The 26582-nt window shown below is 39.8% G+C and overlaps 1 protein-coding gene across 3 annotated transcripts in view; it reads left to right on the forward strand.

Moving 5' to 3' along the window:
• The window catches only part of RMND5A (required for meiotic nuclear division 5 homolog A), a 62493-nt gene extending 35911 nt beyond the window's left edge, over positions 1-26582 (forward strand). Inside the window, exons 3-10 of one of the 3 annotated variants that reach the window (XM_059188314.1) lie at positions 751-885; positions 2431-2531; positions 14807-14973; positions 15992-16157; positions 19085-19187; positions 20826-20980; positions 22125-22212; positions 22692-26582. In XM_059188314.1, coding sequence (XP_059044297.1) covers positions 751-885; positions 2431-2531; positions 14807-14973; positions 15992-16157; positions 19085-19187; positions 20826-20980; positions 22125-22188 — 891 coding nt within the window. In that variant the 3' untranslated portion in view covers positions 22189-22212; positions 22692-26582. The remainder of the gene's footprint in view (positions 1-750; positions 886-2430; positions 2532-14806; positions 14974-15991; positions 16158-19084; positions 19188-20825; positions 20981-22124; positions 22213-22691) is intronic. The other 2 variants (XM_059188315.1, XM_059188316.1) reach the window with 2 other exon arrangements.

Consider the following 26582-nt stretch of genomic DNA (forward strand, 5'->3'; position numbering starts at 1 on the left):
TTTACTGTGTCCTAATTTTCTCTTTTTATAAGGATACCAGTCCTGTTGGATTAGGGCCCACCATAATGACCTCATGTTACTTTAATGAGGTACTGGGAATTAGGACTTCAACATGGGAATTTTAAGATGCAGCCCATAATAGGAAGGTATTGTTATTTTCTCCACTTAAGATAAGGAAGATAAGTCTCAAAGACCTTGACTGATTTGGCCAAGATCACAGAGCTAGTTAGAGAACCAGGATTCAAACCCAGGTAGATTAGCCTCAGAGCCTGCTCTCCTAATTACCTGGCCATTCTCCCACCCCCAACCTCTACCTTGGCATGACAGTTGTTGGGGTGTGCCTTGATTATTTAATCCTATGTTGGATGTAGGGGTTTTCTCTTTTCCAGTTAGACAATGCTGCATTGAACAAGTTTTTATAGGTAGCACTGTATACCTGAAAATATTACTGTATTGTGTAGAAACCAATTTATTCACAGAAATCATTCAGTGTATGTATTTTCCCAAAATACCCTCTGAAAATGTACTCCTTTACTCTTCTAACAATGATCAATCAATGAGAGTGGTAAGTTTTAGAAAAGAGCAGTGGAAAAACAACTTCTTTCATAGGCTGCAGATGATTTGAATTGGGTCCTTACTGTGGATATTTGAGTGAAACAAAGGGCACTTTTTCTGTTAGGTTGGGTGAAAATCATATGAAGTGATATATCCTAGTCAACTCATGAATCATTTTCTTTTTTTTTCTTTCAGAATTTTGATTCTGACATTAGCAGTGTGGGAATAGATGGCTGCTGGCAGGCAGACAGTCAGAGGCTTCTCAACGAGGTGATGGTGGAACACTTCTTTCGACAAGGAATGCTGGATGTAGCTGAAGAGCTCTGCCAGGTAACTGTGTGCCGGCATGTGAGGAGATGAACAGAAACGACGGGGCTCCTTGGAGTCTTTGAATCTTCTTCTGGCTGTGGATAGATTTTTAATATTTTAAGTATCCTGACCTCATTTTACTAGGAGGTCTTTTTTTTTTTTTAATTGGTGAAAATGACAGTCCTAAAACTTCTTATTTGAATTGTTTTTTCCTTATTCCTGCCCTATCACATTGATCCCAGCTCATCAACCAAGGGGTCAAAAGTGATACTACTCTCTCCATTTCCTCTTTTAAATAGGGAGGGTAGGATAGCAGAGAAGAAAAGAATCTGGCCCAAATTGTAGCATTTTGTGTATCAAATGAGTTTTAAGCTAAAATTTACTGAAGGTGAGCAGCTTTTGTCTTTTATTGCTAGTAGACATGAGCTTAGGGATCTCAGAATAGTTTACCAGGATCACCTAGTCGTAATGGGGGGCAGCTACCGTGTATTGAGTCCACAAGCCAATCCCTGCCTTTATTCCTCACCACAATCCTGTGAGGTAGAAGTTGCTAGAAATTTCTTCCATTCTGTAGATAAGGAAGCTGAGGTCTGGAGAAGTGGTTTTGCCCAAGACCATACAGGTTCCTTAGCGAAGGAACTAGGATTCAGTCCCAAATTGACATCCTCAGACTCTGTTCTAAGCCACCATGAACTATTGTGTTTTCCATTTAGAAGAATGAAGGACTATAAAGATAAAATAGTTTAAAGCCAGTCTGTAAACCAAACCTTTAAGCCATTTCTATTTTATTTTATTTTTTATTTTTTAAAATATTTTATTTTTATGTAATCTCTGTATAGCCAGTGTGGGTCTCAAACTCACAACCCCAAGATCAAGAGTTGAATGCTCTACCAACTGAACCAGCCAGGCACACCTTCTATTTTAAACAATTCAGAAAAACAGTAACTCAGGTCTTTCTCTGTACCTTACGGGAATTTTGTATGTTTCCTTGTAAATTTCCTGAAAGGAGTTATGTCAATTAGGATTAAGTTTATTTATAAGTAACAAAGACCCAAAATACCAGTGACTTTAAAAAAAAAAAAAAAAAAGTTTGTTTCTCTTGCAAAGAAATAGGTGGTGGTGGTGAGCCATTCATAGCATATATAGTAGCTGTGCTGCAGGAGGCTTTCAGGGCCCTAGCTTCCTTGTAGCTCTGCTGTTCCTTAGGTGTCCACTGTCCTTATGATCCAGGACAGCCGCCAGAAATCTAGCTGCACCTTTTGGTATTCCAGAAAGGAATTTGTTTAAGAGTACATGTTTATGTTTCACTGCCCAGAATTTACTCTCACAAAGTCATACACAGCTTTATTCCATACGGTTACGTACTTAACTTTGTATGGAATACATAGGGATTCTATTGCTATTGGAAAGAATGATGTTAGGGCTCAGTCATTAGTCTATACCATAGAAATACATGTTAAAAAATTATTTTTAATGGCTCAACCCATATTTTATAATTTAGAATATGTTTTTACCATATCTCTTTACCTTATTACTGCTAACAAAAGATCATTCTGTTTTTTTCAGGAATCTGGTCTTTCTGTAGACCCAAGTCAGAAAGAACCATTTGTGGAGTTAAATCGAATATTAGAAGCATTAAAAGTCAGAGTTCTGAGACCTGCTTTGGAGTAAGTTCTGTGTTTGTTTTCTTTTGAGTATTTGGGGAGAGCTCTTTATAAGAAAACCTAATTAGAAAATACATTTGAGATTTTGAGATATACATATATATGCGTACGTACATATGTACATACATCTATACCACTCACTTTCAGAGACTTCAGAGAAAAGCAAGGGAGAAATATTTTCTTCCTTTTAACTAAGTAAGAATGGAGGATGTACAAATAGGAGAAAATGGTTTGAGCTTTCTTTATCAGTTGATCTGAGTTTGCAAGAGAGGAAAGAGGTTTCCTATATCCAAGCTTATTCTACTACTTTAGACTAGCATTATAACGGAAAGTACTATCATTCGGGTGGTCTGAGTTTGATATTTGAACTTCTGTACTTTGTGGGGTTCTATGCTAGCATTTTAAAAAAACAACTTAATTGGTTATTGGAACTAAATGATACGCATGAAGACCGCAAATATTGTTATGAAGGAGTTTTGTGCTAGTTGTCACTGTAAAATGTAATGATGCATTATGAACTTACTATTATTATGAATTATCTTGAATTACTGAGTAAACTGTGGTACCCTAGAGCAGGATCGGCAGAGTTTTTTGTAAAAGGCCAGAGTAAATATTTTGGGTTTTGTGAGCCACATAGGATCTCTGCCGTATATTCTTCTTTGATTTATTTTGTAGCCCTTTAAAAATGTAAAAAAACAAAACAAAACAACAACAAAACCCAAAAAACCCATGTTGGCCATCTGGTGTATAAAATGGGCAGCAAGCCATATTTGGATCTTGGCCATAATTTGCTGACCCCTGTCCTAGGATTTTTTAATGTGAGGATTATCAGGTTTTAAAGAAGAAAGAAAGAGAAACTCATAAAATAAAGGAAAGAAACTGGGTGATAGGAATAGTGACACTGGTGTGAGGTTCTAGTGATAGAATTCTGGTATTTTAAAATTAGAAGTATTTGAGATCATTGTTTTCTGGAAAAAAAAATAATTGGGAAGATCCTTGTTGATTTTTATAAAATGCACCAATTTTTTCTTCCATTAACCGATTTAATTCTTCGTAGCTTAGTTTCTTTCTGATCATTTATCACTTCTTAAAAAGTTTTCAAAGTTCTGAAACTAACTCAGATGAACATGGAGAGATAGATTCCTGTATAAGTTTATAAATGATAAAATCCTGTATAAATTATAAAGGTGAGACAGGTAGGTACTGTAGCTTTAAAAGATGTCAAATATGTGGATGGAACTAGAGGATACTATGCTAAATGAAATAAGTCAGTCAGAGAAAGACAGTTACCATATGATCTCTTTGATAAGAGGAATTTGAGAGGCGAGGTGGGGGGTCATGGGGGGAAGGGAGGGGAAAAAATGAAACAAGATGGGACTGGAGAGGGAGACAAATCGGAGACAAACTGCAAGAGACTCTTAATCTCAGGAAACAAACTGAGGGTTGCTGGGGGGAGGGGGGAGGGATAGGGTGGCTGGCTTATGGACATTGGGGAGGGTATGTGCCATGGTGAGTGCTGTGAAATGTGTAAACCTGGTGATTCACAGACCTGTACCCCTGGGGCTAATAATACATTATATGTTAATTTTAAACAAAACCTCAAATAGTAGTATCATTGTGTATGATGCACATTACCTTTACAGTTTTTTTATTTTATTTTGTTAGCAGATGTTAGATTTTGATGTACTTGGGGGATTAAATTCTGCCAAGTACCACTGATAACTCTTAAACAGAATATGGCAACCAACCACTCTTCTATCTATTTTCATATTCACCTATACGATTAAACATCTATAGAGAAGAGTGAGGGATCCTAAACAGAGAAATGTATGGGTTTCCCAGTAGTTTGTAGTGATTTGGACATATATTTGAGCTGTTCAAGGTAATAGTCATTTATCCACAATTTCTTAGGCTTATCAAACTTTTATTGAGTACTTATTATGTGCCAGAGATTGTGCTGAGCATTTAGACCACCTCAGCTCTCAAAGTACTCGAGGCTTTTTCCTTTTGGAATGAAGAAAATTTATAACACTTTTTCACTTTTTGACAAAAAGTGGGAATATTGGCATATTAAATAGTGTCAGCATGGGGAATGTTAGTGGCAGTTATAGTCAACTCTTCTTGAGTGCTTATTATGTGCTTAGCATTGTTCTCATCATTTTACATGTATTAACTTATTAAATCCTCATTATAACCCTATGAAATAAGTACTCATTTTACAGAGGAGGGATCGAGGCCTGGAAGTGCTTTGTGGAAGAAAAGGATATGGAATCAAAAGGTCACATGAAAAATGCTTCACATGATGTCCCCTGAATGTTCTTCTCCAAGAGACTTTAGCACATTCCAGGGTTCATCAGCAATCCTAAAGATTTAACTTGGCCAAACTCTTGATTCCCATGTGTATTTGACCAAAGAATTTTTATTCTTGTTCCCATCCCCCCAAACACTAAAACCCACAAAATTGGAGTTCTACAGAACCAACGTTTTGAAATGATAGCTTAATAGAAATGTCTCTTACAGCAACTCAGACTTTTCCAGTTCTTGCCCATTACTGGTAGATACATACAAAGCAGGTATTTCCTCAGTATCCTTAATGTGCAAGGTATAGAGAATTCACTTCATTCAGTTTGTAACCAAAGTTGAAAAATATGGGACATCATTTTGGAGAATTCTGGGTCAGATACAAGGCAGAGAGTATCTTTCACTTGTTTGGCACCTTCTGCTGGCACATGCTGGGAGGCAGATCCTGGAACCCCCCCAGGAGGGGCTGCAGCAGTTCCACAAGGCAGGCAGGGGCCAACCATAGAAATTAGTATGGAGAGAGGCCATGGAAGAACTTTGGAGAGCATTAACTATCATTTACAAGTAGTAGACAGTGGAAAGAAGGCAGAAAAGAATGGTGTTAAGGCAGAGAGAAGTGGCAGAACAGCTAATTATATACACAGATCTAGTTAGGACACAGCCTACTCTTTTGTTCCTGCCCCTTATATTTCTGAGTTTGTGTACAGATTTTTCTTCTCATCCAGATTGCATTATCTATTTTTTCAGTTCTTCTTGGCACCTAGTATGGTACATACTTAGAAAGCTTATTCCATACTTCAATAAATGGTGGAATAGTTTGAAGAAGAACTTGGAACAGACATGACCCCCGTCCTTCATGGGTAGATAGAACTGTAAAGCCAAAAGTAACTAGTTCAATGAGAGAATAAAGGTAAATTATTATGTCCTTGTAGACATGTGCCATTACTGACATTTTGAAAGTGCTCTCTATCTTCAGGAGAAGCCAGTTGGTTGCCTTCCTAAAGGTGTTTCAAAGAGTAGTATTATCTTGGTGGATTTGCCATAGCCTAGGATCTGGCTTGCAGACTTGGAAATGTGGTTTTTCAACACTGAGAAGCAGGCCCAGGGGCCTCCTAGGACTCCTGTTTGGAAAGCCTTGGTAGAATGCTCTGAGGGAATAGAAGATGACTGAATGGTTATGAGAGAGAGAGAGTGACGTTAAAATAATTTTTCAGAGGAGATAGAGATAATCTTGTTAGTTTAGACCACAGAAGGATTTTAGATTAGACAGGCCATGAACGGTATCAGGCAGGCTATTGAAAAATGAGAGGACTCCCATCTCCAAGCCTACTGACTGGGTGACTGGGGTGGGGTGGGGGGCTAGAAATAAAAACCACAGAGGGATGTGGCATGAGCTTTCCATTGTACTGTGGTCTCTTTGTGGTGTGAATGTTGGATCTTGGGAGAAGAGAATGCTTGCCAGACTTAAAGAAATTGTAGTATCAACGAAGAAAACACAGTTTATATATGTAGAAATGTTTTAGAAAATGAAGATGAAGGGAGCAAGCTATGGTACCTGATCAGAGAGCCTTGACTGTCACTGGAAATGAGGGTGACAGTGATTAAGCTGTCTGTTTTCTTGTTTTTAGTTTTGGCTTCCAGTAGGTGGGCAGTCTTGCTGACTCAGGCATTTTTTTAATAGCCACATAGAACCACAGAAGAAAGAAGGCTCCAATAGATACACCATTGGAGAAAAGTAATCAAAGTTTTGAACAAGTTGGATTATTTCCCAGAGTCTAAGTTTTTGTTTTTGTTCATTTTGTTTTGTTTTGTTCAGGGTGGTTGTTAATTCTGAAAAGACAGAAGAGGTAAGTTGAGGCATACATTTTTAACTCGCCGTGCCCATTCACTAATGTGGTGGAGAAGGAGCTCCTGTATTAAAAAGAAGCTGATTAAAAATAGAGAGAAGTACCCAGTGGAAAGGATACAAAAGAAAGCTCAGTGGACTATAAAGGCCAAAAGGGAAGAAATACATAGGGTGATAACATCATTTTCTGTTATCTGTTTTGTGTTTATTGCTAGCAAAAGTTTTTGTACAGTTCTAACACAATAGGTATTCTTCAGGAGGAGTAGGGTTTATCCTCACCAAGGACTTGAGCATATTGAAAATGAGTGGGTGAACCGTAACTGTAGAAGAATTGGGAATCTTAAAAAGAAGAGCAAAATGAAACCAACTGTCCCTGAGGTTAAGTGTTTAAAAGAATAAGGAGCTGAAGTAGGCCAGGAATGGGAACCAAAAGGAAAAAGTCTGGAGTTGGTTTGTAAAATGCTGATCTCTTTTTTAGGTTGATTTAGGTCGTAAAACCTTTTGGGTTCATGGTAGGAAATTAGCGGTAAATAATGCATGTCATATTTAAGTACTTTTTTGCAAAAAGATTTATTTATTTTATTTTAGAATGTGAGTTGGGGGAGTGGGAGAGAGAATCCCAAGCCAACTCTGCACCCAGTGCAGAGCCTGACTCGGGGCTTGATCCCACAACCCTGAGTTCATGACCTGAGCCGATATCAAGAGTCAGATACTTAACTGACTGAGCCCATAGGTGCCCCATATTTAAGTACTTTTTATTAAATAAAAAACAACAACAACACTAATGTGTAGACCTGTGCTGTCCAGTATGGCGGCCCCTTGCCTCATGCAGCTGTTAGAGACTCTTACTGGATGCTGCACTACTGAGAGGCTCAGGTTAGAAATGCGTGTGTGTTTTTTTCTTAAGTAGACCCAAAGGTGTAATACTACAGTCTGTGTTGTTTTTAAAATAGTATGTAAGAAGAACAGAGATTCACACCAGTTCTGAGGTGAGTAAAATGTTTGTAGTTTCAGTGATGGACTCAGTCCGTACCTGAGAAACTGCCATTTGAAAATATCTCAGAAATGAAATGTTAGCCATTCTTTTTTGGTCTCTAAAGCAAAGTTACAGGATTCTAACTCTTTTGGCTGAACTTTGATTTTTGTCATTTTTGCTGTTCTCTGAATTTTTTAAGCACTTGACTTGGTCACCAGTAACATTCAGCTAAGTCCACATCTGTGGAGTAAAGAAACATCATTCATTTCCCAGAATTCCCCCTCCTCCCCAAATATGCCCCTAAAGGAGACCAGAAAAAGAATATATTTGTGAACCCTTTAAAATACAGTGAAAGGTTGTAGTGGAGTATCTGTGGGCATTGACAAGAGGTATTTTTATTTCATTATTACCAGAAATAGACACTGACCCAGATTGGCAAAATTATGAGAGGAGAGGGGTAAACAGATGAGGCTGTCAGCTAGGTTCCTGCGGGACAACAGCTAACTGTGGAGGTGGGATCTTGTTTTAATTATTTTTGGAATAACATGGGAATTCTAAATATGGAGCTAACAATATGCCAAGTCTTTTCAGAGGCCTGGCAGTTAAGATAATTAATGCTTAATGCTTTGTGGGATAATTGTGTGGATGTGGGTTGCTTCTAACTTAGTCACCGAAGTCAGTAGTATTGTTTTGAGGTCTTTTTACGGAAGAGGCACAAAAGATCTCTTTATTAGAGAATGCAGTGAACAGAGATAATTGTGACGTTAGTGACCTTCCTACAGTATTTCTTTAAACAAGAAATAGTTCTAAAATTGATGGTGCTCTCATTGGACACATCGGAGATTTGGGAGCAGAATTAAAAATAAAAAGACAGTGATGTTATAATTCATTTGAATGTTTTAGTTAACTTGTTGGTTGTGGTATCATGCTAGTTGTTTTCTTTTAAAAATTAAAAATTATAAGTTTTCTTCTGGAAATGCCATTATCCAGAATACAGCACTCTATTCCTTAATATTTCCACTAGTTTTTTATGTGTCTTGGTCATGTGTCTTCTGTTGCTTTATAGACAGCGGGTTAAGTTTTGGGGGCCAGTTATATTTCACGCTTTCGTAGTTTCCTGTGCTTGTACTATTTGGATTTGGTTAGTACCAGTTTAATTAAGCCTGTGACTGTCTTCTACCCTTTATTCCTGCTCAGCGAATTAAATACCCAAATATTCAGTGTGAACTTCTAGCTACAAAAACTTGACAAATTTTGGGACACCTGGATGGCTCCATTGGTTAGGCATCTGCCTTCAGGTCAGGTCATGATCCCAGGGTCCTAGGATCGAGTCCCTTGTCAGGCTCCTTGGAGCCTGCTTCTCCCTCTGCCTGCTTCCCCCCCCCCCCCCCCGCTTGTGCTCTCTCTGTCCCTCCCTGTCAAATAAATAAATAAAACCTGACAATTTTTTGAAGAGAATTAAATGCATATCATCGTATTCTCACACAGTATTCCTATAAAAATCAGAAGAGCACTGAATATTACATGGAAGTGCCCAAATAATTCTTGTATTTTATGTATAAATTTCTTATTAAAAATAATGACTTTGAAGAACCATTAGAGTTCATCCCTTCAGTAAATACAAATTAAGCAGCTTATTGAATATCTGTTTGTGCTTGTCCCCGTGCTCAGTGCTTTAAAATAGCACCCTCATTTGATGCCCACAACCCTTTTGAGGTCCCCCATTTTACAGTAAGGAAACAGATTTTAGAGAATTGAGTAACAGATTGCCCAAATTCACACTGCAGAGCTGAGACTGAAGTCCATGCATAGTTGATTCTACTAACCTGTACTCTTTGTCAGTATTCCCCCTTCAAAGGAAGGGGGTGTGCCAAGATGAGCAAGCCTGAGTTCCTGCCATATAGAAGACCAGAAGCTGTCCTATCAAGTAGATTGTGAGATGAGTCATGTGAGAAGTTCAGAGAAAGGACATCTAGAGTTCTGTGGATGGGAGAGATTATTTAGGAATGTTTTAAAAATGTGGTAATTGAGCCTGGGCCTTGAGGTTTTCAACTCTGTTCTCAACTGCTCACTTTTGGTCTGATTTTGCTTTTGTAAAATTAACCAGCCCCTACATTGGGAGGTAGAATCATGGCTTCTAATGTCATAAAGCAAACAGGTCTTCTATCTAGACTAGCTTTAATTCACCTGGACACGTCACTCAGTGGTTATGAAAGTTGCTAGATCAGGTTATCTGTATGTGTTGTGTGTGTTTTTCTTGGCCAGTGCCTCTATCTCCGTTCTATTCTCAGCATGGCTATTTTCCTCCTCTAATTCTTCACACCACATGACAAACGCCTCTAGATCATCCTGTTGGCCAACCATTGCTTTCTCCCTCGACACCCACCCTTCTGTTGCATAACTTCCCCTCCTGGCATAAACCTCTTGGTTTTCCATCCGAGCTCTCTTCCTCTCAGAAAGAAAAGTGGAGGGACAGGGATCTTGGTGAGAAAAAGAAAACTAATCTGGTTTTCTTTCTTATTCTTTAAGAGTGGTGCCATGGACACATGGACTTGCTGAGTTCCTCAGGCATCGCATCTGTCTCTGTGATGCTGCTCTGGGCCTTCCTGGTGTCTAGAGAGTAACCTTCTCCCTGTCAAATGTTCTTTCTCCCCCTCTGTCTTCTCTCTTGAGCTTATGGATTTTCGTCTCTGTACAATTTCAGTATGCCTGGATTTCATTTACCACATTTGAGGTAAATAATACTAGTTCCCCCCAACAAAAAGGTTCAGGTTTCAGTTACCACAGTATATTAAACTACAAGTGTCCTCCCAGCTTTGGGGTCCGCAGATCACTGCCTAAATAACAGATGTGCATCATGCTCTCAGCCAACCACATCACTTTTTTCCGGGTCTGTCCATGATTGGTCACTGAGCACCTTTTACCCTGCTCATCTCCTAGAGGTGAACCCACAATATATTACAGAAATGGATAGTTGAAAGAGGAGCTTGGTGGGGCGCCTGGGTGGCTCAGTGGGTTAAGCCGCTGCCTTCGGCTCAGGTCATGATCTCAGAGTCCTGGGATCGAGTCCCACATCGGGCTCTCTGCTCAGCAGGGTGCCTGCTTCCTCCTCTCTCTCTGCCTGCCTCTCTGCCTACTTGTGATCTCTCTCTGTCAAATAAATAAATAAAATCTTTAAAAAAAAAAAAAAAGAAAAGAAAAAAAAGAAAGAGGAGCTTGGTCAGCAAAGATGAATTGCTAGAAGTGAAATTGAATGTGATTAGAAAGATTTGGGAAATGACAGTGGTCAGGTGAAACTAGGATGAGACGTAGGCCTACATGAAGTTATGATATACGCCATATTGAAAAAGCCCAATGAATATAAAAACCAAGGTAGAGGCACTTTGACATCTTTTAATTTAAATTGCGCAAGGAACAGAAAGCTGCCTGTGATGTAAACAGAACATTTACTACTAGTTTGGATTGAAGATTGTTTAAGAAAAAAAAAAGCCTCCATCAGTTTGGCTAACATTCAGATTGTGTTGAAGTTAGTTGCCTCCTTGAAAGAAAACAGTGATTACAAGGAGAGTGAAGAACTTTACTGCCAAAGATGGTTTCATCATTTCAGAAGTCATCACGAATTGACTAATGTTTAGCTCCCTGGGGAGGCTGCTGGTATGAATAAAAATGCTGCTGCGAAATTTGTACCCAGATTTCAAAGACCAGTTAAGGCAGGTGTTATGATTGTCAGGAAAGCAACCATCAAGAACTGAAAGAACAAAAGATACAGGATTGTGAAGTGATCAGAAAGGATATAAGGGATAGATGAACTTGCTTATAGGCAACAATTATGTATGTATTTATTTATTTATTTATTTATTTGACAGAGATCACAAGTAGGCGGAGAGGTAGGCAGAGAGAGGAGGAAGCAGGCTCCCCGCTGAGCAGAGAGCCCAATGCAGGGCTCGATCCCAGGACTCTTGAGATCATGACCTGAGCCGAAGGCAGAGGCTTAACCCATTGAGCCACCCAGGCGCCCCAAGAGTGTGACTTTAAAATCCATGTTTACCTGGCCAGTTGGCTGTGGCCAACGAATTGGGGTCAGGAAAATACAGTTATGGGTACCTGGGGGTACAGTCTTAGAGTATGAGGGAGAGGTGCCATAACACCAGGTTTTTCTCTTAGTCCTTATTTACATGTGCTTACATGTTTGGGGGCAGAGATCCTTAGTTTAGAAGATGACACTTTGCCAGAAAGGGAGAAGCTTAGAAATCGTTAATCTAATCCCTTGCTTTGTGAGATTTAGGCTTAGTGTAATATTCAGAAGTTCAGTGAAGATAATTCATTGTTTAAGGATAGAAAGTCAAGAAATATGATTTAAGAAACACATGATAACTTATATTCTTGAATTTGGATTTTGCATTCTCCCCATACTCCTCCAACTCCTTTTTGTGATGAAATAATCTGTTTACTTTCCTAAAATTCTCATGGTGAGGGTGGAGGTCAGGAACTAGCCGTGTTAGTTTTTTCCGATTATTTTGTAGCCTTGTTTATAGCTAAATTTGAAGGTGAGTAAAAATAAGTGATGAATTAGGAACTGCATTGTCTAAGTAAACTCTGCAAGTTAAAGGGGTTACATATAGCTAGAGTTTGCAGAGCTTAAATTCATAATTCTTGGCTTGAATTACTTTTAGGAAATGTAATTTGCAATTACTCAGTAAGCTCCAATGAAAAAAGGAAGAACTTTTGTTTACTTTTGCATTTGCTTAAAAATCATTACCTTCTTAATTATAAAAGTAATATATGTTCATTGTAGAAAATTTAGAAAACATAGGACAGCATAGACTGTATGTTAAATCACTGTCCTCTGCATGGCTGTTAGCTATTACTCAGCAGTGTGCCCTCCCGTTGTTTCTAGCCTCCTGGTGCTGCTCTAATAGTTGGTGCCCTGTTCAGTTGTTGTAGTCTGTGCCATAGCAGTTGGTAAATAATGTGTGCAATCCAGCTTCTCTGGAGTCATTACTGTTAAAAATTCTGGCAACTTGAAGTTAATTTTTTCTGCATATTGTAACTTTCCCCCCCCTGTAATATCATATCCTGAAAATCTGTCTAGGAAAGGTGAAATAGATTCTTCCTCTGTGAATTGCCCACTTAAGGACTTTGCCCTTTCTTTGCTGCCTTTCTCTGTTTATTAAAATTTGTAGTTACTCTATTAGCTCCCTTCTTTTGCTCTATCTTACACATGTATTTCATATCAAAACAAAAAAGAAAAAGCTTGCTGCCTCTCCTTACTTGTTAGTAGGAAAACATACTCCTGCTTTTATGAATGAGAGGGAGTGGGATGAACTTTTGGTAAGTAACCTGATTTAAATGTACTCCTTGGTCCAAGTGTCTGTTGATAGATGAATGGATAAAGAAGATGTGGTATATATTCATAATGGAATATTATTCAGCCATAAAAAGAATGAATGAAATCTTGCCTTGTGTGACGACATGGATGGAGCTAGAGCGTATAATGCTTTAAGTAAGTCAGAGAAAAACAAATATCATGTGTTTTCACTCGAGAATTTATGAATACCGGCAGAGGAGAAAGAGACAAACCAAAAAACAGACTCTTAACTATAGAGAGAGAAGTGATGGTTACCATAGGGGAGTGGGTGGGGGTTGGGTGAACTAAGTGATGGGGATTGAGGAGGGCTCTTGTCAAGATGAGCACCAGGTGATGGGGGATTGCTGAATCATTACACTGTACACATGAAACTAGTATAACACTGTATGTTAACTGTACTGGAATTAAATTAAAAATAAATAAATAAACGTACTCCTTGGAACTGGAAGTCAAGAAGTTGCCTGACAAACTAGCACAGTACTGATGGTTGATGTTGGGCATTCATGAAAGATTGCTGCCCAAAGTACCTTGTTGTTGTTGGCAAGATTTACCCCAGAGTTGGTGTTCCAGCTTGACTGTGTTTGTGTTAGTGCTGGGTAACGATTCAAGCCTTACTTACATTTAAATAAATATTTCCAAAGTCCAGGTGATGAATCTTTTTAACAGTCACTTTTTTAGGTTGGAAAAGCTTCATGATTGGACTCTAAGATGTGGATACATCCACAAGTTGATCAGAATATTCATGTTGCATGTGCAGCCCTTAGGGTAGAATCTTGTAAAAGTACAGCTCTGTGAGGTCCAATCCCAGCCGGCTGATCCATTATGAATAGCCTGAGACATTGTACTTTCGTCATTTGTAGAAAGCTATTCCAAGTTTATATTCATACCAAGACAGGTTCCAACGATCCTTGATGAAATGGGTTAGGTGGGGACTGTTTGTCCAACTAAAGGTCAGATTAAAGGAGAATATGATAATAAGAGCTTCTACATCTTAGTATGTTTACAGAAATAAAGTTATGTTTCCTTACCACTTGGTTGCAAAGTTGATTTTAACAGCTGGCCTGGGGTACATTTCTGCTCTAGCGCCCACCTGGAGTGGTAGTCCCAGCTCAAGATTGGTTATCCCAACTATAGAGGCCCGTGTTCCTGTACTTTAGATCATTCAGAATGGAACATTGTTCTTTCCCTCATTAGCACTGTTGGTACAAATCATTTTGGCACATATATATGTAGTTTTATGTGCCTGAAAGCAAAAATCTGGACTGAAAGCACCTTGAGGCAAATACCAGTGTTTGCTGTTTTTAATCTCAAAGTGTAGCACAAAATGTTGCACCCAACAAAAATCTAAAAATAGATGATTCTCATTCAGAGTCTTGTGATCCATTTATCACTATGCCAAGTTTAACAGGAAAAGAGTAGTGGATATGGGCAATTGAGTAGTAGTGAATCTCATGGCTAACACCTGCTTCAAAGTGTGCCCTTGTATAGTGCCAAAAATGCCATGTGACTCATCAGAGTCAGTTTTGTCTTCGTGTAAAACCTTACTAAATATGTAATTGTCATCTGACTTAGTATTTTTTTTCTTGATTTTGCTGGCTGAAGTGCCTCTTTGGGTGTAGTTCTGTTTATTTTCTTTACAAGTTTCTGGGGGGGGGGGGTTGATAATTACCACTGATTTCCACAAGATGGCAGACCAAACCCTTTTATTGTATTGCTAGGTTTCAAAGAGTTTTTAACACGTGCCTATGCTCTTAATTGCATTAAAATCTTTTCTGCTTTTTCTTTAGATGGGCAGTTTCAAATCGAGAGATGCTTATAGCCCAAAACAGCTCCTTGGAATTTAAACTACACAGACTGTATTTTATTAGCTTATTAATGGGTGGAACTACAAATCAGCGAGAAGCATTACAATACGCTAAAAATTTTCAGCCATTTGCTCTAAATCATCAGAAAGGTGAGTCTGCAGTCAGATGTTTTTGATATTTGTTTTTTTGTTTGTTTGGATGTAGAGCCCAACCCTGAGAGCTTTGTAGAGCTCAAAACCCTGAGATCGAGACCTGAGCTGAAATTGAGTCAGACTGAGCCACCCAGGGACCCTGAATGTTTTTGATATTTGGAATAGACCTATAGCCACTACTGGGATTTAAGTTTATTTTAAGGAGATGTGATAGGTATTTGCTAATGAACTGAAACAATTGTAGATGATAATCACTTTGGAAAAAGGTCTGATGGGGGACCTAGAACAAAAAAAAAGTAAAACATTGATGCCTCTTGGATAAAAGAGACATTGCATTTTTGGGATTCCATCTGTAAGAGATATGAGAAAGAGCAGAGTCACCCCCCATGTTGCTGTTACTGCCCCACAAAGTGTCTGAGGGTGCACCAGGGTGGCACCAGTGACACTGAGCGCCGGTGTGAGAATACTGGTCTTCTGACCAGTTCTATGGCCAGAGATCAGTGTGGCCTACTTTATGAGTTTTATCAATTTTACTGCTCTACACAATGGTAGTTATAATGTGCTCTGTATAAGAATAAAGTAACTTGAGGGGCGCCTGGGTGGCTCAGTTGGTTAAGCGACTGCCTTCAGCTTAGGTTATGATCCCAGGGTCCTGGGATTGAGCTCCGCAACAGGCTCCCTGCTCAATGGGGAGCCTGCTTGTCCCTCTCTCTCTGCTGCTCTGCCTGCTTGTACTCTCTCACTCTCTGTCAAGTAAATAAATAAAATCTTAAAAAAAAAAAAAGAAAAAACAATAAAGTAACTTGAGGTTCATATTTAGTGCTATGTTTTCGTCCCCTTTCTCTCATTGAAGGGAGAAACCCAGCTTAAGGATGAGAATTTTAAAAAGACATCATTAGTGATTTAGGCTCTGTCAGTTGGGGGAATTTTGCCTTTCTCAGCCTCCTACCCCCAAGCCAGCCCCCATTTCAGGTGTGATCATTTGCACTTACAAATTGCTGCTGTTCTTGCGTAGACATTCAGGTTTTGATGGGAAGCCTTGTGTACCTGAGACAAGGGATTGAGAACTCACCGTATGTTCACCTACTTGATGCAAACCAGTGGGCTGACATCTGCGACATCTTCACACGGGATGCCTGCGCCCTCCTGGGGCTCTCGGTGGAGTCCCCGCTCAGCGTCAGGTATGCAGATTGGTCATGCTCTTGGAATATGCATTGCTTGGTGTTGGTTTTCGTTAATTTCTTGTCTAGTTCTTGATGTTAAACCTGAAGAAAACATTTGTCTTTCTGAGGAAGAATACAGTTGGTATTTCAAGAGATCATCACAGTTGGCAGGGAAACAGTTTCAGAGCAGTGTGATCCCTGAACCTCTGGTTGTCCCTGACATCCTTTTCCACTGTGTTGACATTTGCAAAGATGATGCAGAAATAATAGTGGTTTGAACTGCTTGCGCCTTAGCCAGATCAGTGCAGTGGTCCCAAAGTCCGGAAGGACTCACTGTATCTCTCACACATTGTACTCTGCCACACACTTGCAGTTGAAGACACACTAGCTTTACTTAACACTGTTCTTTAAAAAATGATTGGTTTTATTACATTCTGACCTTTAAGTACACATTTTTTTTTTTTAAGATTTTATTTATTTATTATAGTCCGTGTTACAAAGTGGGAAGTTACCATAAAGCCCTTCAAGCCAAAGTATCATGCTTGTCTTAGAAAACACCTGTATATGCGGCACCTGGGTGACTCAGTGGGTTAAAGACTCTGCCTTCAGCTCAGGTCATGATCCCTTGGTCTTGGGATCGAGCCCCACATAGGGCTTTCTGCTCAGTGGGAGCCTGCTTCCCTGCCCGCGCCCCCCGGCCCCCGCCGCCTGCCTCTCTGCCTACTTGTGATCTCTATCTATCAAGTGAATAAATAAAATCTTGGAAAAAAAAAAATCTTTAAAAGAAAGAAAACACCGGTATGTTTTTTTGAGTTTTATGAGCCAATAAACTAGTTTTGCTTTTTTTTTTTTTTTTAATGTAAGAGTTCTTACTTGAAAGAATCACTAAAAGATAAACTAGGGTTAATTACACTTGGGTTTTTGGCAGATATTTTTCCACATGTAGGAAGAGAATCATGTCAAGGAAAGCAACTGTTTTTCTGTATCTTTTAAATTCATGAGTTTGGGCGCCTGGGTGGCTCAGTGGGTTAAAGCCTCTGCCTTCCGCTCAGGTCGTGATCCCAGGGTCCTGGGATCGAGTCCCGCATCGGGCTCTCTGCTCGGCGGGGAGCCTGCTTCCTCCTCTCTCTCTCTCTGCCTACTTGTGATCTCTAGCTGTCAAATAAATAAATAAAATCTTAAAAAAAAAAAATATTAAATTCATGAGTTTAAGCTACAAAAGAAATTTTGGGAAACTTGTACCTGCCACTGTGGGTTTGACAGCTTTGCTGATGGAATTGGTGATATTATGAATTTGAGTTTTTGGATATTGTATAATGAAATGTGTTAACACTTAGAAAGTCTTAATTCACTGAGATCTTACAAAGTCTTGCATGAGTAGAAGATTCATTCACAGTATGAGACAGCCAATTGGAGTTTTATGTGGCAAGGTACAGAAAGATTCGATGATAAGGATTCAGATTCCACTTTGCAACTAAACTTAAGAAACTCTTCCTTGTTGAGTTTTGGTGTGGCATTAAAGGGGAAATATCACAATTATCTGAAAGGCAATTAAATTACCATATATCTGTTTAAAGCTAGATTTTCCTTTCCCGTTTACTTCAATCGAAAGAGCACACTGCAGCAGATTGCAGAAGAGATAGGAATCCATCTGTCTTCTATCAAGCTAGGCATTAAAGAGATTTGTTAAAAATGTAAAGCAGTGCCAGTCTTCTAACAAATTTATTTTTGGTTTGGAAAATATAGAAGTTTTGGGGGGGGGGTAAGAATGTTACTTAAAACATGTAATATATTATTTTAAATGAATTGATATTTTGAAAATTTCTTGATTATAATTCCTAATATAATAACGTTAGTTATAACCCACAAAAACAAGTGTCTTTTGAAGATTCTTAATATCAAAGCATGTAAGTGGGTCCTGAAGCCAAGAAGTTTATGAGCCTGTTTTAAGAAAATAACTTCTTTAGCTCTCTCCTATTTATTTAATTCCTCAAGTGTTTTCAAATCCCTGCTATGTACCAAGTATCATGTGGGCTCCAGAGATGGGTAAGGTGCAATCTGCGTCCCACCAGCTGTTCCACCTGAGCACAGGGGACACTGAGGCAGTTAATTACACTGTGTGACCAGCCGCAGGCCAGGTCCTGGGGGGAACAGATTGTGCCGTGGTGGAGACTGATGTGCAGGGGTTTAGGATTGGCCCCGGTGGGGAAATAAAAGCAGCAGGATTGGGCAGAGGGTAAGTTTAACTGTGATGCCCCTCCCTGGAGAGCTCTGGAGCTATGGTGGGCCTGTGGAATTATCCCCAGTTGGGGCAACAGAGCTGGGCTTGTGTGTCCTCACGCGGTGCAGCCATCACATGCGACCGTGGTCGGGTGGCTTGCTTCAAGTGACAATGGTCCTGAAGAGGGGCTCCGCTGAGAGTTGGCTGCCAGTGCTTCCAGATCTGAGAAATGAGCACTTCTGCCGTGGACAGGGCTATCCTAGTCTGTGTGCAAAAACAGTGTCAGAAAGTCATTCATGGGGCGCCTGGGTGGCTCAGTGGGTTAATGCCTCTGCCCTTCGGCTCAGGTCATGATCCCAGGGTCCTGGGATCGAGCCCTGCGTCAGGCTCTCTGCTCAGCAGGGAGCCTGCTTTCCGTCTTCCCCCGCCTCTGCCTGCCTCTCTGCCTACTTGTGATCTCTGTCTGTCAAATAAATAAATAAAATCTTAAAAAAAAAAAGAAAAAGAAAGTCATTCATGACTGATAAGCAGAGCCTGTTGAATCTGGTGGTTTTGTAAAATGTAAAGCTTTTTTGGGGGTGCTAATTCAGCAAAGCAGAGGGCCCTATGCCCTGTCTAATGGCCAGGGCCCTCGGCACATGGAGTCTGGAGGAACTGACATTTCCTGGGACCAGGCTGTCTGCCACCTGGCCTGGCACTGACACGTCCTCTTCTGCTCTCCCAGTTTCTCAGCAGGTTGTGTGGCGCTGCCGGCTTTAATTAATATCAAAGCTGTGATTGAACAGAGGCAGTGCACTGGAGTTTGGAACCAGAAAGATGAATTGCCCGTGAGTTACACTTCTATCGGTTGTTTATTTTCTCCTGCCATTAGAAGGACTTAAATGTTAAGTAAGAGTTTAAAATGCTTGTTTTGCCTTTTAACCAGAGAGCAGCATTGTAGTCGTTCAGCCAGGATTCGTTTATGTGTAGACATGATTAAACAATAGAAATGGGAAGCCAGTACATTTTGGAAGCACTGAGTGGGACACCTGCAGTCATCAGTGGCCTTCCTGTGCTGTGTGTCCACTGCTGCTCATGGAACAGATCATGATTTTAAACATCAGCTCGGATCACTTGCCAGCTCTACTACTTCTCTTAACAGTAGTTGGTCCATCTTTAAAATGGGGACCATCCTTCTCTTTATGGGACTATTAAAGACTAGAGATAACATTGATATGCTTAGGATAACATGGGACACATTAGTAGGTACTCCAGTTTTGCTGCCGTAGTAGTCATGGCACGGAGTGACAAAGGTCACTGCATGTGAGTTTCCACCAGACCTCTGACAGTAGGCACTGAAACTCTGCCTAGAATTCTCAATGCCTGTCGTGCTTGTGTCAGAGATCCTAATAGGCTATATATGCATTGGGTTTTTTGCTTCTTTTCTGCCACACCTGTGCACAGGTTTATGTGCAGTTACCTTCCAGCTGGTAACTGTCATTTGGTTGCCCCAGCTTCTCGTTGAAGATCTGTTTTGATTGAAGACACAGGTGCATTCCCAGTGCTGGGTGTGGGCAGGATACTGGCAGTACCCCTGCTTCATGGCTGCTCGTTTGAACAAGTGAGAAGGACTTGAGCCTTCACTTGCTTTGCTGAAGCAGGTGCCTGCAAGTCTGGCGGTTTCCCAGCTACATTATGGGCATCTCTAACATTTGGCACTGGCATGGAGCGTACTGAAATTTGAATTCGCCTATGAAGCCTATGTGTCAGGGTAGTAAGGCAATGAGGGGGTGATGATCTGGCCATTTTTTTCTCAGGATTATTCTGTTACACTTTGTCAGCTTTCTTGAAAGAGTCTGGGTAATAGACTTTATATTGATACAACCATTTTAGAAGGAAAGGAAACAAAGAACTGACATTTATAGAGCTTTTGTTTGTTTTGTTCACTGTGAAGGGAAATAATTGATACACTTGCCATGGGCTCTGAAGGACAGATTGTGAAAGGTCTTCCTGAACTTGAGCTTCGAGTTCTTGTTTCAACTGGTTTCTCTGGACCATTAAACACAAAACATGAGAAACTCAGATCTGAAGTTTACACAAAAGTAAACCTTGTCTAGTCTGCCTTTAAAGGAATTACTATTACACTGAATTTTTATCACCTAGCTAAGTGTGCTACAAAACAGGGTTTCTGGTGGGTTTTGCTCTTAGGGTATATCCTGCCATGTTTTCAAGAGTGTTTAACTTCTAGAGCATTGCCTTCCCTTTGACTCCTCAAACATGAGCATTTGGTTTGAAAAGTAGTGTTATAAATAATTTTGAAAGTTAATTAAGATTATAAAGTAAAACTTGGATCCCTAAAACTACCCTTCTTTGAGGTAAGAGTGCTTAAAAAGTTAAATTTAGATGAGTAGACTGATGTTTTTGCTGCCCAGTACATATTAACATGTTTTCTGAAATATAACTTGAGGTTTTTTACTGTTTTTAAGATTGAAGTGGACCTTGGTAAAAAGTGCTGGTATCACTCTATATTTGCCTGTCCCATTCTTCGTCAGCAAACAACAGATAACAATCCACCCATGAAATTGGTCTGTGGTCATATTATATCAAGAGATGCTCTGAATAAAATGTTTAATGGTAGCAAGTAAGTGTCTGACTTTTTAAATGTTGGTTAAAAACATTTTTCTTCTGCAACTTAGTGGGAGGTTGTATCTGATTTTTTTTTTTTTGGTCAGCCTTTTTATTTGTTCATAAATTTGATGATTAGATTTACAAGCATGTTTTTTAATCTTAACTTTTGGGGTAGGCAGTACATTGTCGTTGCTCCCCCTGCCTTTACATGAAATGTAACACCATATATGGTTCTAAACTTTGCTTTTTCTACTTGATGGTATATCTTGGAGGTCTTTTACATGCTACAGTGAGAGCCCCCATTGTTTTTTAACTGCAGTGTAGACTACTGTATGGAAATGTGATAATTCCTTACCAATGAAACTTTAACTTCTGTTGTTATAAAGTGAAATATTTTATCTACATGTGATATGTAAACTGTAGAATTGGAATTCCTAATTAGAAGAGTATATGCATTTATAAGTTTTATACCCATAATGGGCACACCTTATTAAAAAAAAAAATAAAAAGTCTCAAAAGCCTATTTCTAGCTTAGGTAGTTTGAACGTTTTTTCATTGGAGTTCATTTCAGACCTGGTATGGTAAGGTCTTTTTTTTGAAAGAAGGTCCTGGCATGTAACGAAGCTCCCTGTGCCCTTCCCAGACCGTGCAGCAGCCCTTCTGGTGCAGCTGGATGGGCCTGGAGTATGCCACTCTGTGCATGCCCTCCACAGGCTCCATGCCTTGTTGACGCCACAGCTTGGGTCACATTTGCTGCACTTGACTGCCTTGTGTCACCAGTACATTTGAAATTCCTGTAAAGACAGGAAGAAACTGAACTCTGGAGGGGAAGAATTGGATTGACTTTTAAAACCACAAAAGCAGTTCTCAAAACCATTGTCTTTGTCTTGTTTACAAAACAGTTTTCACTAATATCTACTAAAGAGGAGCCTTCAGTTTAGTGTCTGGCTTGATTGGTGTTTATTTGTGACCCTTCAGAGTTTGGCTGTTATATTAGGGGAAAACATAGTTAACCCTCAGAACAAGATACAGATTTGTGCGTGTGTGTGTATGTGTGTGTGTGTGTAAGTAATTGTTAAGAGATATTCTATAGATGAAAATTGAATGCTCGGTACTGATCCTGTTCCTTGATTCAGTATTTTCTTTCTTGTCTTTAGATTAAAATGTCCATATTGTCCGATGGAACAGAGTCCAGGAGATGCCAAACAGATATTTTTCTGAAGAAATAACTTTAATTTGCAATTTGTAAGTGAAACTGAATTGTGGCGCATTTCAGAAGAGAACGTTCCATTTAATGCAGCTAACTGAGGACTCCCGTGTTTATATAAGCTAATGCTCCAGAAACTTTGCCAACATTTTAGTGTACACACACTGAGGGGAGTGCTCCAGATGAATATTATCATAGGGCTTTATTATATTCTTGGTCTTCATTTTTGATCAAGTAAATACACCAGCAGTTGTCATTCAATGCAGGTTTTTGTACTTAATTATATGGTGATTTTTTTACTTTTTAAGAGCAGAAACAGAAATCAACCTCCCTGCCATGTGTTTAATATTTCTCCTGCTTTTACTTTTGTCATTTCTTGATAATTGTAAGGTTTGAGAATGTTTGTGAAAAAGTTTTACTTCCTGTTATGTATACATAATTAAATGAAAATTCTTCAGAAAAAGTTTGAAAAATTGAATTGTGGTTATAAAACTAATTTGCATTTTTTTTGCTTAAGGAAGAAAGCTGTGATAGATTCCCAATTTGCTTTTTGATGTTTTCCTCTGCTCCAGCTCTCACCGAGAAGTCAGCAGACCTGCATTTGAGCTCTGCTTGTAGCCCCAGCGGGCTGCCTGTTTCAAATTCCATCGTGAATTTAGCAGGTTGGTGTGAGAAGTCTTCCACTAGAACAGAGTGGAAGGGGTACTATTGTTTCTTTTCTTTTATTGCCAAGAGGTGCTTGTTTTAAAAGTGTGTTCAATAAAATGAAATTCTGAAGTTAGAGGTGTTCTTAAGTTAATATTTGCTCTCTTGGTCTTGGTAGCCCTATTCTCTGAAATCTGCCTTCAGGACTTGGCTGTCTGTTTCATTTGTATATCATCGCAGACACAGTGTTGTTTGTGTGTGTATATATGTGCACCAGCATCAAACATTGTGTATCTGGAAGGAAAGAAGCATGTTCCAGTCCTAAAATGCAGTTACCAGACTCATTACTTTAAATCCTTAAAGTTAGAAGTTAGCATATTTTCTGTAGTGCAGAATATGTTTATTGCTGTTTTTGTATTTGAATAGTATACTGTTCAATGCCTCTCTTCTACAAAGTGTATCATCTCATTGGCTGTGAATCTGTATATTACTCTAATGGATACAGATGATGATCTTTTCTCTTGTGAGGTATCTTCATTTAATGCACTGTCCAGAAATAGCCATGTGTAAGAGTCTTTCTCTGTATGATGAACGAACTACATGGAAAGGACATCTGACTTACACCTGTTAAGTCACTTCATTATAAGAAGAATGTTATACGGACATCACCAAATATTTTGCAACTTTATTTCATCTGACTTGGAACTAAACATCAATGTAGGAAAACTTGATGAGAAAACAAAGAAAGAAGAAAATGCAGAAGGAAAGAGGACCGTAACACTTTGCATTTTAAACTGCAGATTGATTTCTTTTGCAGGGAGGGAGAAAACAGGTTTTGTGCTGAGTTCCCTCGAAAGTGTCAGCGTGTGCAGTCATACACCGGCCTGCATGGTTTGTCCTGAAATGTATATCTGGGAGAGCAGGGATTTGTCTCAAAGGAAAGGGGTGCTGCAGGAAAGCCCTGCTTGACTGCTCTGTGTGGTCAGACTCCCTCCGAGTGCTACGTTGCGTGGGGTTGGTTGGCCGGGAATGGCGGCTGGCCTGCTCAGAGTGTTGCTCTGTCTGACCTCTGTCTTGGCCCCACCAGGACTCTAGCTCTGTGTTTCGGCTTTCCTCTTGGAACCCTCCCTAAACCTGCTCTCTCCATTAAAGCAGTGAAGGCAGAGAGAAGCTCCTTGGACTCCGTAAGAGAAGGTAGAGAATTCCAGGCAACTCTGGCTGAGGATGTAAACCTGGTTTATGACCTATATTTCCCTTTGAGTTACAATCCAGAGTACCTTTTTTTAAACTACTTTTTTTCTCACTGGGCCAGATTTAGCTTTACTCACAACTTATTCTCACCTTTCCACCTCTAACACTTACGAAACATTTAGGCTTCACGTAAGATTTGTACAACATAGATGTCGCACAAGAGGCTGGTGGTAAATATTTTGGGGGCCAGACACTTCACATGGTCGGCTCAGGCCACTTTGAAGGCCAAAACAAAAGCCAGAACTCTGCTTTGTCCATCTCCCAGTGTTGGGAATCCAGTTGACAGTTTTCTGTGCAGCTCCTGAAACTTTAAAAAGAGCATGCTTTTAACTGAAGCGTTTGATTTTAGAGTTTCTTATGTAAGGTCCTTGTAGTCTACTCGGCAGGATAGGGCCAGAAATTTGAAACTCTTGATTTGACAACTTAATATGAAAATTATGTCTTGTGACCTTTAACTGAATGCATGGACTCAAAACATTGGTGGGAAAATGTGAAGGAAAGGTGGGTTTGAAAAGGCCAGACCTTAACCAAAGATGCTGAAATACAACATGTTGTCCTTTCTGCTCTAGAAACACCTTCAGGAGTGGTGTCAGGACCTTGTCGCTGAGGCTGTGTGTGTCCGCGGTGCGGGAGGGTGCTCCTTGTCATGCCCTGCCTCTGTGTGCAAAAGGTCGTGATAGAGCCAAGGTTTTTTTAGAGTCAGACTCATTATAATAATACACATTGCAAACAGAGTTTCAGAGTGGTTTCCTCAGCTTCCTTAGGAACCATTCCATTTATCAGTCGTGGACGAAGGCCATGGGACTATGCTAAACCAATAAAACCTTATTAGAACCTTGCATTCTGATTTAGCCAGAGCGCCTGTGCTTTCAAGTACAACCTGAAGGACAGTGGCTAAGTTTGTCTTTCAGTCTTTTTTCTCCTTCGTGTGATCATCACAAATACCATTTCTGTTGTTTTGGTGGTGATTATGTGAGACTTCTAATACATAAATGAACGGGTATTGGTGCCTCTTGATTTTAAAAAATGTTGAAGAGAAGAGCCACCTCATATTCATAGGGTGTATGAGTATTTTATGAGTGTATGAGCATTTAATTGAAAATAAGAAAGGTATGAAGTTAATCTTTTGATTTTTCTGTAGCAGCTGATGTATACAGAGACACTAAACCCCACACCAAATTATGTGGGGAATGAGGATCCTTTTTCTCTCCAGGTAGTCCCACAGGCCTGTAGTTTTGTTCAGTATTCTTTATGCTGTGAGTTATTTCCACCTCAGTGGTTCAGCCTTTGGGACAACAGATACTGCAGAAACCAAGGACTCTTGGTTATTCGCACAAGACAAGCTGCTGGTAGACATTAGCCCTCTGGTTTTCCAGCTCAACTTCTGATTAGCGGACTGACGGTCAAGCTGGTCAGTTTGCTTAGTCAGCAGACTCAGGTTATTTTCAGGGAAGGCATGGTTTGGTTAATTTCATCACTAGGATATGTAAGGTGAAGACGCAAACCAAATACCTTTCATTACTTAACTCTACGTACATTATCCTTGGTAACACTAGAATGCTGTGGTCTTGAGGGAATGTTGGCAAGGAACGCATACTTGGAAGGCTTGGGGCTCCATACGCCTGTCCGGCTGGGGTGGGCTTTATGGTGGTACAATAGTGTTTACCATAAGCAGGTACAAACTGCATGAACTGTTTTTACTGAGCTATAATTGAATAGATACCAAAAATAGAATGACAAATGTATTTTAATAGCAGATGAGGCGATTAGTTTTAGGGTGAATTTTCCGCTGTTGATTTTACTTCAAGAGATAGGAAGAGAAAACAAAGATTTGTTTTCGAGATGTTTCCCTCTACAGTGCTAAGCTGTAGTGAGCATATGCTTCATTTACTTCCAAAGAGGCAGCAGCAGCTGGAATGGGCTTACAGCACATGCTTTGTTTCATGTTGTGGGCGAGGACTTACACTCTTACTTCAGCAGTCACTTCACGTTCTCCAGCAAGGCAGATGTGGGGTTCACTAGGATTTAGTGCCTGATCTTTTCTTTTGGGAAGGGGTGGGAGTGAATGTAGCGGGGATGGGAGGGAAGCAGAAGAAAACGGGCGTGTGAGTGAGCGTGCATGTGTCCGAGACTCACCGTTCCCCCCCCTCCTGTGTCCAGCAAGGAACAGGCATTTAGTGTATTTTGCTCACGACTGCAGCGTGCATGTATTTTTTTTCCCCTCGTCCGTGTTTTCTAAACTTACACTAAAAGGATTCATCAAATCATCTTGTTCAGATGGCTCAGGATTGTATTTCTTTTGCTTACGCTGTGCTCTTGGGTTCTATAGTATTTCTATAATTATGTAACAAGAATAGTGTTGCACTGTAATCTATCATATAGAGCTATATGTATGGAAAATTTTGATCAGTTTTTTAAGAAATGTATCCTGTTTGCAAAGGCACAATAAAGTTGCATCTTATAGACTATAGGCAATAAAGCTAACAATAAACCTTATTTAACACAAACCATA

The sequence above is a fragment of the Mustela lutreola genome, chromosome 9 (assembly GCF_030435805.1).
Source record: "Mustela lutreola isolate mMusLut2 chromosome 9, mMusLut2.pri, whole genome shotgun sequence".
Lineage (NCBI taxonomy): Eukaryota > Metazoa > Chordata > Mammalia > Carnivora > Mustelidae > Mustela > Mustela lutreola.